A 12,417-nucleotide genomic window follows, 5' to 3' on the forward strand; every position below is an offset into this window, starting at 1 on the left:
TTAAATTAATTTGTAAAAAATTCTAAAAACATAATACCACTTTGACAGTATGGGGTATTGTGTGTAGGCCATTGTCACAAAATCTCAATTTAATCCATTTCAAATTCAGGCTGTAACACAATTATTATTATTTTTAAGTCAAGGGGTGTGAATACGTTTTGAAGGCACTGAATACAAAACATAAGAAAATCACGTTTTTTGACTGAACTTGGTCTTTAATAAGTTTTGCATAGATTAAGGTGCCAGGTCGGACAATTTTGACTACTTTTGATGTGTACATGTGCTGTCTATAATCACCCTGCAGTCAAACCTTTACATAAAATTTGATCATAATACTGGTTTGTATTTTCATTACATTTGTCAAACTATAAGTTGAAGAAACATGTACTGTATTGAAGTTTAAAATAAATTAGTTCATAGTTAATCAAGAGAGGAAATAACAAACAAAAAATAAATATTGGAATGAAGCTTATTATACATGAAATAAATAAATGATAACTGTTTTAGTAAGTGGACAGCACAGCTTGAAACCACAAATGACATAACTAATAAATATATTAACATACTATGTTCAGCTCAGCTGTAACTTTGATTAACATTCAGATGCATAATATATAAAGTAGTACATTGCACAAAAAACATGTGGCCTTTTAAGCCTATTATACATTTTCACTTGATCTTCTCAGATGCAATGCTGTGTAGTCAAGTAATTTTTCCATGCATTAAAGTGCCATGATTAGCAGATATAGATGATTGGCTGTTCTTGTGATTACAATAGGCCAGAGATGTTAGCGTTGTCACCTCAGAAGAGACCGTTTCTTCTGCTGTACTGTACATTGTAAGATCTGCGTCTGTGCCAGCGTCTCCTTATAGCTACACATCCGCCACATAAAATGCACTGCAAAACAAGATGGAGAAGTATGATTCACATGTAAAATTAAATCATTGCAGAGATTTAGCATATTTTTTGAATAAATATGTAAACAGTACACAAGTGAACACAAGCCTATACGTACACATAGCAGGATCCACAGGGGTACCAGAATGATAGCGATGCCACAAGGGATGATAATGGCCAGAGCCCAGCCAGGAAAACCTCCACTTGTGGTATTGAAAGGAGTGGTCAGCAAAAGAGTAGGAGGTGGTGTGGTAGCTTCTACAGTTGTCGTTGTGGGTGCTGCTGTTGTGGTGGTTGTAGCAGCTATATTTGTGGTTGTTGTAGCAGCTTTCGTTGTGGTTGTCGAAGGAGCTGGAGTTGTGGTTGTTGAAGGACCTGCCATTGTAGTGGTTGTAGGAGCTACAGCTGTTTTAATTAATGCAGCATTATCATCTGCAGTTGTAGGAGCTGCAGATGCAGTTGTAAGAGTTGCAGCTGTAGGAGCTGCAGTTGCATCTGTAGGAGCTGCAGTTGCACTTGTAGGAGCTGCAGTTATCATAGTAGCTGCAATTGTGGTTGTTGTAAGAGCTGTAGTTGTTGTCGTAGTAGATGCTGCAGTTGTAGGGGTGGTAGGACCAATGGTTGTTTTAGTAAGAGCTGAATTGATTGTCATAGCAGCTTTTGTGGTGCTGGTTGAAGGAGCTACAGTTATTGGAGTAAGAGCTTTAGTTGTTGTTGTAGGTATGGTAGATGTAGTGGTTGTAGGCGCAACAGTTGCTGTAGGAGCAACAGATTTCATTGTAGGTGCGGCTGATGTAGGGGTCATAAGAGCTAAAAATGTTATAGTAGGAGGTGCAGTTATGGTTGTAGCTTTAGCTGCAGTTGTGGTTGTTGTAAGAGCTGCAGTTGTAGTTATTGTAGCAGGTGCTGCAGTGGTTGTCGAAGTAGGTGCTGAAGTTGTATTGATCATAGGAGCTACAGTTCTTGTTATGGGTGCTGCTGTTGTAATGGCCATAGTAGGTGTTGTGGTTGTCATAGGGGCTTCAGTTGTAGTTATTGTAGCAGGTGCTGCAGTGGTTGTCAAAGTAGATGATGCAGTTGTAGTGGTCGTAGGAGCTACAGTTGTTGGCGAAGGAGCTACAGATGTTGTTGTGGTTATCGTAGGACCTTCAGTTGTCGTTGTAGGTGCTTCTGTTGTTGTGGTCGTACGATCTAAAGTTGTTGTAGTAGGAGCTGCAGTTGTGGTTGTCATAGGAACTGCATTTGTCATTGTCGTAGTAGGTGCTGCAGTTGTCGTTGTCGTAGTAGGTGCTGCAGTTGTGGTTGTCGTAGTAGCTTTAGTTGTAGTTGTAGAATGTGTTGCAGTCGTAGTGGTTGTAAGAGCTACAGTTGTTGTAGTAGGAGCTGAAGTGATTTTTGCTGTAGCTGCTGACGTTGTAGTGGTTGGGGATATATTTGTTGTCATAGAAGCTACAGTTGTTGTTGTAGGTGCTGCAGTTGTGGTTATCGTAGGAGCTTCAGTTGTAGTTGTTAAAGTAGGTGCTGCAGTTGTAGTGGTTGTAAGAGCTACATATGGTGTAGGAGCGTCAGTTGCAGTTATTTTAGCAGATGCTGCAGCGGTTGTCGAAGTAGGTGGTGTAGTTGTGGTCGTAGGAGCTACAGTTGTTGCACTTGGAGCTACAGTTGTGGTTGTCGTAGGAGCTACAGTTGTGGTTGTCGTAGTAGGTGTTGTGGTTGTCGTAGTAGGTGTTGTGGTTGTCGTAGTAGGTGGTGTGGTTGTCGTAGTAGGTGCTGCAGTTGTCGTAGTAGGTGCTGCAGTTGTCGTAATAGGTGCTGCAATTGTGGTTGTCGTAGCAGCTTCAGTTATAATTGTCGTAGTAGGTGCTGCAGTTGTGGTTATCATAGGCGCTTCAGTTGTAGTTGTTGTAGTATGTGCTGCAGTCGTAGTGGTTGTAAGAGCTCCAGTTGTTGTAGTAGGAGCTGAAGTGATTTTCGCTGTAGCTGCTGACGTTGTAGTGGTTGGGGACATATTTGTTGTCGTAAAAGCTACAGTTGTTGTTGTAGGTGCTGCTGTTGTGGTTGTCGTTGTAGGTGCTGCTGTTGTAGTGGTCGTAGTATCTAAAGTTGTAGTAGGAGTATCAGTTGCGGTTGTCGTAGGAGCTGCGTTTGTAATGGTCGTCGTGGGTGCTTCTGTTGTAATGGTCGTGGGATCTAAAGTTGTAGTAGGAGCTGCAGATGTGGTTGTCGTAGGAGCTGCATTTGTAGTTGTTGTAGTAGGTGCTGCTGTTGTAGTGGTTGTAGGAGCTACAGATGTTGTAGTTGGAGCTGCAGTTGTGGTTGTCGTAGGAGCTTCAGTTGTCGTTGTTGTAGGAACTGCTGATGTAGTTGTTGTAAGAGCTGCAGTGGTTGTTGAAGTAGGTGCTGCAGTTGTAGTGGTCATAGGAGCTACAGATGATGTCGTAGGAGCTTCAGTTGTGGTTGTCGTAGTAGGTGTCGTAGTAGGTGTTGTAGTTGTCGTAGTAGGCGCTGAAGTTGTGGTTGTCATAGCAGCTTCAGTTGTAGTTTTTGTAGCAGGTGCTGCAGTTGTGGTTATCGTAGGAGCTTCAGTTGTAGTTGTTGAAGTAGGTGCTGCAGTTGTAGTGGTTGTAAGAGCTACAGATGGTGTTGTAGGAGCGTCAGTTGTAGTTATTTTAGCAGATGCAGCGGTTGTCGAAGTAGGTGGTGTAGTTGTGGTCGTAGTTGCTACGGTTGTCGAAGTAGGTGGTGTAGTTGTGGTGGTAGGAGCTACAGTTGTACTTGGAGCTACAGTTGTGGTTGTCGTAGGAGCTACAGTTGTCGTTGTAGGTGCTGCTGTTGTAGTGGTCGTAGTATCTAAAGTTGCAGTAGGAGTATCAGTTGAGGTTGTCGTAGTAGCTGCGTTTGTAGTGGTCGTAGTGGGTGCTTCTGTTGTAATGGTCGTGGGATCTAAAGTTGTAGTAGGAGCTGCAGTTGTGGTTGTCGTAGGAGCTGCATTTGTATTTGTTGTAGTAGATGCTGCTGTTGTGGTCGTAGGAGCTACAGATGTTGTAGTTAGAGCTGCCGTTGTGGTTGTCATAGGAGCTTCAGTTGTCGTTGTTGTAGGAACTGCATTTGTAGTTGTCGAAGTAGGTGCTGCTGATGTAGTGGTTGTAAGAGCTGCAGTGGTTGTTGAAGTAGGTGCTGCAGTTGTAGTGGTCATAGGAGCTACAGATGGTGTCGTAGGAGCTACAGTTGTGGTTGTCGTAGTAGGTGTTGTCGTAGTAGGTGTTGTAGTTGTCGTAGTAGGCACTGAAGTTGTGGTTGTCGTAGCAGCTTCAGTTGTAGTTGTCGTAGCAGGTGCTGCAGTTGTGGTTATCGTAGGAGCTTCAGTTGTAGTTGTTGAAGTAGGTGGTGTAGTTGTGGTGGTAGGAGCTACAGTTGTACTTGGAGCTACAGTTGTGGTTGTCGTAGGAGCTACAGTTGTCGTTGTAGGTGCTACTGTTGTAGTGGTCGTAGTATCTAAAGTTTTCAGTAGGAGTATCAGTTGCGGTTGTCGTAGGAGCTGTGTTTGTAATGGTCGTCGTGGGTGCTTCTGTTGTAATGGTCGTGGGATCTAAAGTTGTAGTAAGAGCTGCAGTTGTGGTTGTCGTAGGAGCTGCATTTGTAGTTGTTGTAGTAGATCCTGCTGTTGTAGTGGACGTAGGAGCTACAGATATTGTAGTTGGAGCTGCAGTTGTGGTTGTCGTAGGAGCTTCAGTTGTCGTTGTTGTAGGAACTGCATTTGTAGTTGTCGAAGTAGGTGTTGCTGATGTAGTGGTTGTAAGAGCTGCAGTGGTTGTTGAAGTAGGTGCTGCAGTTGTAGTGGTCAAAGGAGCTACAGATGGTGTCGTAGGAGCTACAGTTGTGGTTGTCATAGTAGGTGTTGTAGTTGTCGTAGTAGGTGTTGTAGTTGTCGTAGTAGGTGTTGTAGTAGGTGTTGTAGTTGTCGTAGTAGGCACTGAAGTTGTGGTTGTCGTAGCAGCTTCAGTTGTAGTTGTCGTAGCAGGTGCTGCAGTTGTGGTTATCGTAGGAGCTTCTGTTGTAGTTGTTGAAGTAGGTGGTGTAGTTGTGGTGGTAGGAGCTACAGTTGTACTTGGAGCTACAGTTGTGGTTGTCGTAGGAGCTACAGTTGTCGTTGTAGGTGCTGCTGTTGTAGTGGTCGTAGTATCTAAAGTTGCAGTAGGAGTATCAGTTGCGGTTGTCGTAAGAGCTGCGTTTGTAGTGGTCGTCGTGGGTGCTTCTGTTGTAATGGTCGTGGGATCTAAAGTTGTAGTAGGAGCTGCAGTTGTGGTTGTCGTAGGAGCTGCATTTGTAGTTGTTGTAGTAGATCCTGCTGTTGTAGTGGACGTAGGAGCTACAGATGTTGCAGTTGGAGCTGCAGTTGTGGTTGTCATAGGAGCTTCAGTTGTCGTTGTTGTAGGAACTGCATTTGTAGTTGTCGAAGTAGGTGCTGCTGATGTAGTGGTTGTAAGAGCTGCAGTGGTTGTTGAAGTAGATGCTGCAGTTGTAGTGGTCATAGGAGCTACAGATGTTGTCGTAGGAGCTACAGTTGTGGTTGTCGTAGTAGGTGTTGTAGTTGTCGTAGTAGGTGTTGTAGTTGTCGTAGTAGGTGAAGTTGTGGTTGTCAAGGTGCTTCAGTTGTAGTTTTCGTAGTAGGCACTGCAGTTGTGGTTGTCGTAGCAGCTTCAGTTGTAGTTGTTGTAGCAGGTGCTGCAGTTGTAGTGGTTATCTGTAGGAGCTTCAGTTGTAGTTGTTGTCAAGTAGGTGGTGTAGTTGTGGTGGTAGGAGCTACAGTTGTACTTGGAGCTACAGTTGTGGTTGTCGTAGGAGCTACAGTTGTCGTTGTAGGTGCTGCTGTTGTAGTGGTCGTAGTATCTAAAGTTGTAGTAGGAGTATCAGTTGAGGTTGTCGTAATAGCTGCGTTTGTAGTGGTCGTAGTGGGTGCTTCTGTTGTAATGGTCGTGGGATCTAAAGTTGTAGTAGGAGCTGCAGTTGTGGTTGTCGTAGGAGCTGCATTTGTATTTGTTGTAGTAGATGCTGCTGTTGTGGTCGTAGGAGCTACAGATGTTGCAGTTGGAGCTGCCGTTGTGGTTGTCATAGGAGCTTCAGTTGTCGTTGTTGTAGGAACTGCATTTGTAGTTGTCGAAGTAGGTGCTGCTGATGTAGTGGTTTTAAGAGCTGCAGTGGTTGTTGAAGTAGGTGCTGCAGTTGTAGTGGTCAAAGGAGCTACAGATGATGTCGTAGGAGCTACAGTTGTGGTTGTCATAGTAGGTGTTGTAGTTGTCGTAGTAGGTGTTGTAGTTGTCGTAGTAGGCCTGAGTTGTGGTTGTCGTAGCAGCTTGTTGTAGTTGTCGTAGCAGGTACTGCAGTTGTGGTTGTCGTAGCAGCTTCAGTTGTAGTTGTTGAAGTAGGTGCTGCAGTTGTGGTTGTAAGAGCTACAGTGGTGTGTAGGTGCTTCTGTTGTAGTTGCGCGTTGTGAAGTAGATGGTGTAGTTGTGGTGGTAGGTGCTACAGTTGTACTTGGAGCTACAGTTGTGGTTGTCGTAGGAGCTACAGTTGTCGTTGTTGTAGCTGCATTTTAGGTGCTGCTGTTGTAGTGGTTGTACTCAGTTTTAGTATGCTACAGTTGTAGTTCATAGGAGCTTCAGTGTTGTCGTAGGAGCTACAGTTGTGGTTGTCGTAGTAGGTGTTGTAGTTGTCGTGGTGGTTGTAGTTGTCGTAGTGGCGCTGAAGTTGTGGTTGTCGTAGCAGCTTCAGTTGTAGTTTAGGTGCTGCAGTTGTGGTTGTCGTAGGAGCTGCATTTGTAGTTATTGTAGTAGGTGCTGCTGTTGTAGTGGTCGTAGGAGCTACAGATGTTGCAGTTGGAGCTGCAGTTGTGCTTGTCGTAGGAGCTTCAGTTGTCGTTGTTGTAGGAACTGCATTTGTAGTTGTCGAAGTAGGTGCTGCTGATGTAGTGGTTGTAAGAGCTGCAGTGGTTGTTGAAGTAGATGCTGCAGTTGTAGTGGTCATAGGAGCTACAGATGTTGTCGTAGGAGCTACAGTTGTGGTTGTCGTAGTAGGTGTTGTCGTAGTAGGTGTTGTAGTTGTCGTAGTAGGCGCTGAAGTTGTGGTTGTCATAGCTGCTTCAGTTGTAGTTTTCGTAGCAGGTGCTGCAGTTGTGGTTATCGTAGGAGCTTCAGTTGTAGTTGTTGAAGTAGGTGCTGCAGTTGTAGTGGTTGTAAGAGCTACAGATGGTGTTGTAGGAGCGTCAGTTGTAGTTATTTTAGCAGATGCAGCGGTTGTCGAAGTAGGTGGTGTAGTTGTGGTCGTAGTTGCTACGGTTGTCGAAGTATGCGGTGTAGTTGTGGTGGTAGGAGCTACAGTTGTACTTGGAGCTACAGTTGTGGTTGTCGTTGGAGCTACAGTTGTCGTTGTAGGTGCTGCTGTTGTAGTGGTCGTAGTATCTAAAGTTGTAGTAGGAGTATCAGTTGCGGTTGTCGTAAGAGCTGCATTTGTAGTGGTCGTAGTGGGTGCTTCTGTTGTAATGGTCGTGGGATCTAAAGTTGTAGTAGGAGCTGCAGTTGTGGTTGTCGTAGGAGCTGCATTTGTATTTGTTGTAGTAGATGCTGCTGTTGTGGTGCGTAGGAGCTACAGATGTTGTAGTTAGAGCTGCCGTTGTGGTTGTCGTAGGAGCTTCAGTTGTCGTTGTTGTAGGAACTGCATTAGTAGTGCTGCTGATGTAGTGGTTGTAAGAGCTGCAGTGGTTGTTGAAGTAGGTGCTGCAGTTGTAGTGGTCATAGGAGCTACAGATGGTGTCGTAGGAGCTACAGCTGTGTTGTGGTTGTCGTAGTTTAGTAGGTGTTGTCGTAGTAGGTGTTGTAGTTGTCGTAGTAGGCACTGAAGTTGTGGTTGTCGTAGCAGCTTCAGTTGTAGTTGTCGTAGCAGGTGCTGCAGTTGTGGTTATCGTAGGAGCTTCAGTTGTAGTTGTTGAAGTAGGTGGTGTAGTTGTGGTGGTAGGAGCTACAGTTGTACTTGGAGCTACAGTTGTGGTTGTCGTAGGAGCTACAGTTGTCGTTGTAGGTGCTACTGTTGTAGTGGTCGTAGTATCTAAAGTTTTAGTAGGAGTATCAGTTGCGGTTGTCGTAGGAGCTGTGTTTGTAATGGTCGTCGTGGGTGCTTCTGTTGTAATGGTCGTGGGATCTAAAGTTGTAGTAAGAGCTGCAGTTGTGGTTGTCGTAGGAGCTGCATTTGTAGTTGTTGTAGTAGATCCTGCTGTTGTAGTGGACGTAGGAGCTACAGATATTGTAGTTGGAGCTGCAGTTGTGGTTGTCGTAGGAGCTTCAGTTGTCGTTGTTGTAGGAACTGCATTTGTAGTTGTCGAAGTAGGTGCTGCTGATGTAGTGGTTGTAAGAGCTGCAGTGGTTGTTGAAGTAGGTGCTGCAGTTGTAGTGGTCAAAGGAGCTACAGATGATGTCGTAGGAGCTACAGTTGTGGTTGTCATAGTAGGTGTTGTAGTTGTCGTAGTAGGTGTTGTAGTTGTCGTAGTAGGTGTTGTAGTAGGTGTTGTAGTTGTCGTAGTAGGCACTGAAGTTGTGGTTGTCGTAGCAGCTTCAGTTGTAGTTGTCGTAGCAGGTGCTGCAGTTGTGGTTATCGTAGGAGCTTCAGTTGTAGTTGTTGAAGTAGGTGGTGTAGTTGTGGTGGTAGGAGCTACAGTTGTACTTGGAGCTACAGTTGTGGTTGTCGTAGGAGCTACAGTTGTCGTTGTAGGTGCTGCTGTTGTAGTGGTCGTAGTATCTAAAGTTGTAGTAGGAGTATCAGTTGCGGTTGTCGTAAGAGCTGCGTTTGTAGTGGTCGTAGTGGGTGCTTCTGTTGTAATGGTCGTGGGATCTAAAGTTGTAGTAGGAGCTGCAGTTGTGGTTGTCGTAGGAGCTGCATTTGTAGTTGTTGTAGTAGATGCTGCTGTTGTAGTGGTCGTAGGAGCTACAGATGTTGCAGTTGGAGCTGCAGTTGTGGTTGTCATAGGAGCTTCAGTTGTCGTTGTTGTAGGAACTGCATTTGTAGTTGTTGAAGTAGGTGCTGCTGATGTAGGGGTTGTAAGAGCTGCAGTGGTTGTTGAAGTAGATGCTGCAGTTGTAGTGGTAATAGGAGCTACAGATGTTGTCGTAGGAGCTACAGTTGTGGTTGTGGTAGTAGGTGTTGTAGTTGTCGTAGTAGGTGTTGTAGTTGTCGTAGTAGGCGCTGAAGTTGTGGTTGTCGTAGCAGCTTCAGTTGTAGTTGTCGTAGCAGGTGCTGCAGTTGTGGTTATCGTAGAAGCTTCAGTTGTAGTTGTTGAAGTAGGTGCTGCAGTTGTAGTGGTTGTAAGAGCTACAGATGGTGTTGTAGGTGCGTCAGTTGTAGTTATTTTAGCAGATGCAGCGGTTGTCGAAGTAGATGGTGTAGTTGTGGTCGTAGGTGCTACGGTTGTACTTGGAGCTACAGTTGTGGTTGTCGTAGGAGCTTCAGTTGTCGTTGTTGTAGGAACTGCATTTGTAGTTGTCGAAGTAGGTGCTGCTGATGTAGTGGTTGTAAGAGCTGCAGTGGTTGTTGAAGTAGGTGCTGCAGTTGTAGTGGTCATAGGAGCTTCAGATGTTGTCGTAGGAGCTACAGTTGTGGTTGTCGTAGTAGGTGTTGTAGTTGTCGTGGTAGGTATTGTAGTTGTCGTAGTAGGCGCTGAAGTTGTGGTTGTCGTAGCAGCTTCAGTTGTAGTTGTCGTAGCAGGTGCTGCAGTTGTGGTTATCGTAGGAGCTGCATTTGTAGTTGTTGTAGTAGGTGCTGCTTTTGTAGTGGTCGTAGGAGCTACAGATGTTGTAGTTGGAGCTGCAGTTGTGGTTGTCGTAGGAGCTTCAGTTGTCGTTGTTGTAGGAACTGCATTTGTAGTTGTCGAAGTAGGTGCTGCATTTGTAGTGGTCATAGGAGCTACAGATGTTGTCGTAGGTGCTACAGTTGTGGTTGTCGTAGTAGGTGTTGTCGTAGTAGGTGTTGTAGTTGTCGTAGTAGGCGCTGAAGTTGTGGTTGTCGTAGCAGCTTCAGTTGTAGTTGTCGTAGCAGGTGCTGCAGTTGTGGTTATCGTAGGAGCTTCAGTTGTAGTTGTTGAAGTAGGTGCTGAAGTTGTAGTGGTTGTAAGAGCTACAGATGGTGTTGTAGGAGCGTCAGTTGTAGTTATTTTAGCAGATGCAGCGGTTGTCGAAGTAGGTGGTGTAGTTGTGGTCGTAGGTGCTACGGTTGTCGAAGTATGCGGTGTAGTTGTGGTGGTAGGAGCTACAGTTGTACTTGGAGCTACAGTTGTGGTTGTCGTTGGAGCTACAGTTGTCGTTGTAGGTGCTGCTGTTGTAGTGGTCGTAGTATCTAAAGTTGTAGTAGGAGTATCAGTTGCGGTTCTCGTAAGAGCTGCGTTTGTAGTGGTCGTAGTGGGTGCTTCTGTTGTAATGGTCGTGTGATCTAAAGTTGTAGTAGGAGCTGCAGTTGTGGTTGTCGTAGGAGCTGCATTTGTAGTTGTTGTAGTAGGTGCTGCTGTTGTAGTGGACGTAGGAGCTACAGATGTTGTAGTTAGAGCTGCCGTTGTGGTTGTCGTAGGAGCTTCAGTTGTCGTTGTTGTAGGAACTGCATATGTAGTGGTTGTAAGAGCTGCAGTGGTTGTTGAAGTAGGTGCTGCAGTTGTAGTCGTCATAGGAGCTACAGATGTTGTCGTAGGAGATACAGCTGTGGTTGTTGTAATAGGTGTTGTGGTTGTCGTAGTTGGTGTTGTAGTTGTCGTAGTAGGTGTTGTAGTTGTCGTTGTAGTTGTCGTTGTAGGCGCTGAAGTTGTGGTTGTCGTAGCAGCTTCACTTGTAGTTGTCGAAGCAGGTGCTGCAGTTGTGGTTATCGTAGGAGCTTCAGTTGTAGTTGTTGAAGTAGGTGCTGCAGTTGTAGTGGTTGTAAGAGCTACAGTTGTAGTAGGAGCTACAGTTATTGTCATAGGAGCTACAGTTGTTGTAGTAGGAGCTGCAGTTATTGTTATAGGAGCTACAGTTGTTGTCGTAGGAGCTGCAGTTGTCGTAGGAGCTTCAGTTGTGTTAACTGCAGTTGTGGTCGGAACTCCATGGATATTCCAGCATAAAAACACTGTGGTTTATGAGATGAATGGTTAATATGTTTATTGCGCACACTATCAACATTTCCAAGATTTCCCTTCATCAGCATGGTGCAGTTTTTGACATCTTTATTATATACAATATTCAATTATAATTTATAGCTACATTAATTAAATACGGAAATGATTCCCTTGATTGTTAATAATATTACCTATAATACCTTATTGAGATTAGGAGCTACTTGAGTTGCATTTTTTTGTTGTTGAAAAGATGGTACATTTTTCATTACAGTAGTGTGGTAATATAATTCAAGTAATAGAGGATACAGCAGTGTGATAATATTTAGCGCTTACAATTGAGTCATTTTCCTTTTTATATTTTGAAATGTATTTAATCGAGGTGAGACATTTGACATTAGACTAGGCAAAATGTAAAATTGCCCCCATGAAATGTCAAAATAAACATATTTAGAAAAAAATCATAAGCATTGTAACATCATATGCAAAGACTATGTACATAATTACTCATTATTATAATTACATGATCTACATGTATATGGTCTATTTTGTCACCATCTTGCCTTTTTGGTTGTTAATATTTTGATTCAGGATTAATACACGAGTTGGCATGAAGTTAGCAAATAGTAAATAATTAGTTAGAAACATGATCACGGATTAAAATTCAGTGTACTACATACCCATGGTAAAAAATGTAGCCGTCAGTTTCTGTGTCTTCATTTTGGACTTAGTTGATGCAGTTGTTTTCTGAATAGAAAGAAAAATATATACATTTTATTGACAGGTCATAAACCACTATTAATGTGCAGCGGTGGACACTTATCAACTTAATCTGCAACTTGTTAAGCAAATTTATGCAACTCATTTAGGTGTGCCAGATCAAGAGGTGTGAATAATTATTAATTCAAGACATCTCTGTGAATAAAAGTAGCTTGTGAAGAATAATGTTAAAAATAAGGAAACAAAATGTGAAAACTTTTGCAAGGGTGTGAATAATTTCACAACAGTCACTATAACTGCTGTGAACATGGATTTATATACTTTAGTGAAATTACACAGTAAAATCCAGATTAGCATTGCATTTTTTCCCATGAGAAATCAGCCTATTACCTCATCCCACCAATCATGTTACTTCATAAAAGAGGAATGGGCATTTCAAATTTGCAAATGGTCTGCCAGCGACCAGCAATTCACACATATTCTGTGAAAGTAATCGGCGTAGTTCATCAAAAGTGGATGTTTTTTCAAATATAAAATATAATACATGAAATAGTAAAATCCACATTAGCGTTGCAATTTTTCAGGAGAAATCCGCATTTTGCTCCTTAAAAAACACAAGTATTTAAACTTGGCTATCAAAAGTTGACCAATCCATTTTCTATATTCTTAAAAAGATGAG

General features: G+C 43.5%; 2 protein-coding genes across 2 annotated transcripts; both read right to left on the reverse strand.

Annotated features, from left to right (window-relative positions):
- Positions 1-200: 200 nt before the first annotated feature.
- Positions 201-4,318, reverse strand: LOC106588523 (mucin-5AC-like). The gene is made up of 2 exons (XM_014177638.2): positions 1,017-4,318; positions 201-898 (listed from the first exon to the last, which is right to left on the reverse strand). The coding sequence occupies exons 1-2, from the start codon at positions 4,092-4,094 to the stop codon at positions 803-805; spliced, it is 3,174 nt and encodes a 1,057-aa protein (XP_014033113.2). The 5' UTR covers positions 4,095-4,318; the 3' UTR covers positions 201-802.
- Positions 4,319-7,376: 3,058 nt separating this feature from the next.
- On the reverse strand, positions 7,377-12,145 carry LOC123730895 (mucin-5AC-like). The gene is made up of 2 exons (XM_045709200.1): positions 12,129-12,145; positions 7,377-9,636 (listed from the first exon to the last, which is right to left on the reverse strand). The coding sequence occupies exons 1-2, from the start codon at positions 12,143-12,145 to the stop codon at positions 7,377-7,379; spliced, it is 2,277 nt and encodes a 758-aa protein (XP_045565156.1).
- Between the last annotated feature and the right edge of the window lie 272 nt (positions 12,146-12,417).

This window comes from Salmo salar, chromosome ssa27, assembly GCF_905237065.1.
Source record: "Salmo salar chromosome ssa27, Ssal_v3.1, whole genome shotgun sequence".
Taxonomy (NCBI): domain Eukaryota; kingdom Metazoa; phylum Chordata; class Actinopteri; order Salmoniformes; family Salmonidae; genus Salmo; species Salmo salar.

Coding starts and splice junctions, on each gene's coding strand:
- LOC106588523 (XM_014177638.2), bottom strand. CDS start 4,094: ATGACCACTACAACTGCAGCACCTACTTCAACAACCACTGCAGCTCTT. Junction 899..1,016: donor CCCTGTGGATCCTGCTATGT/GTACGTATAGGC, acceptor CTTGTTTTGCAG/TGCATTTTATGTGGCGGATG.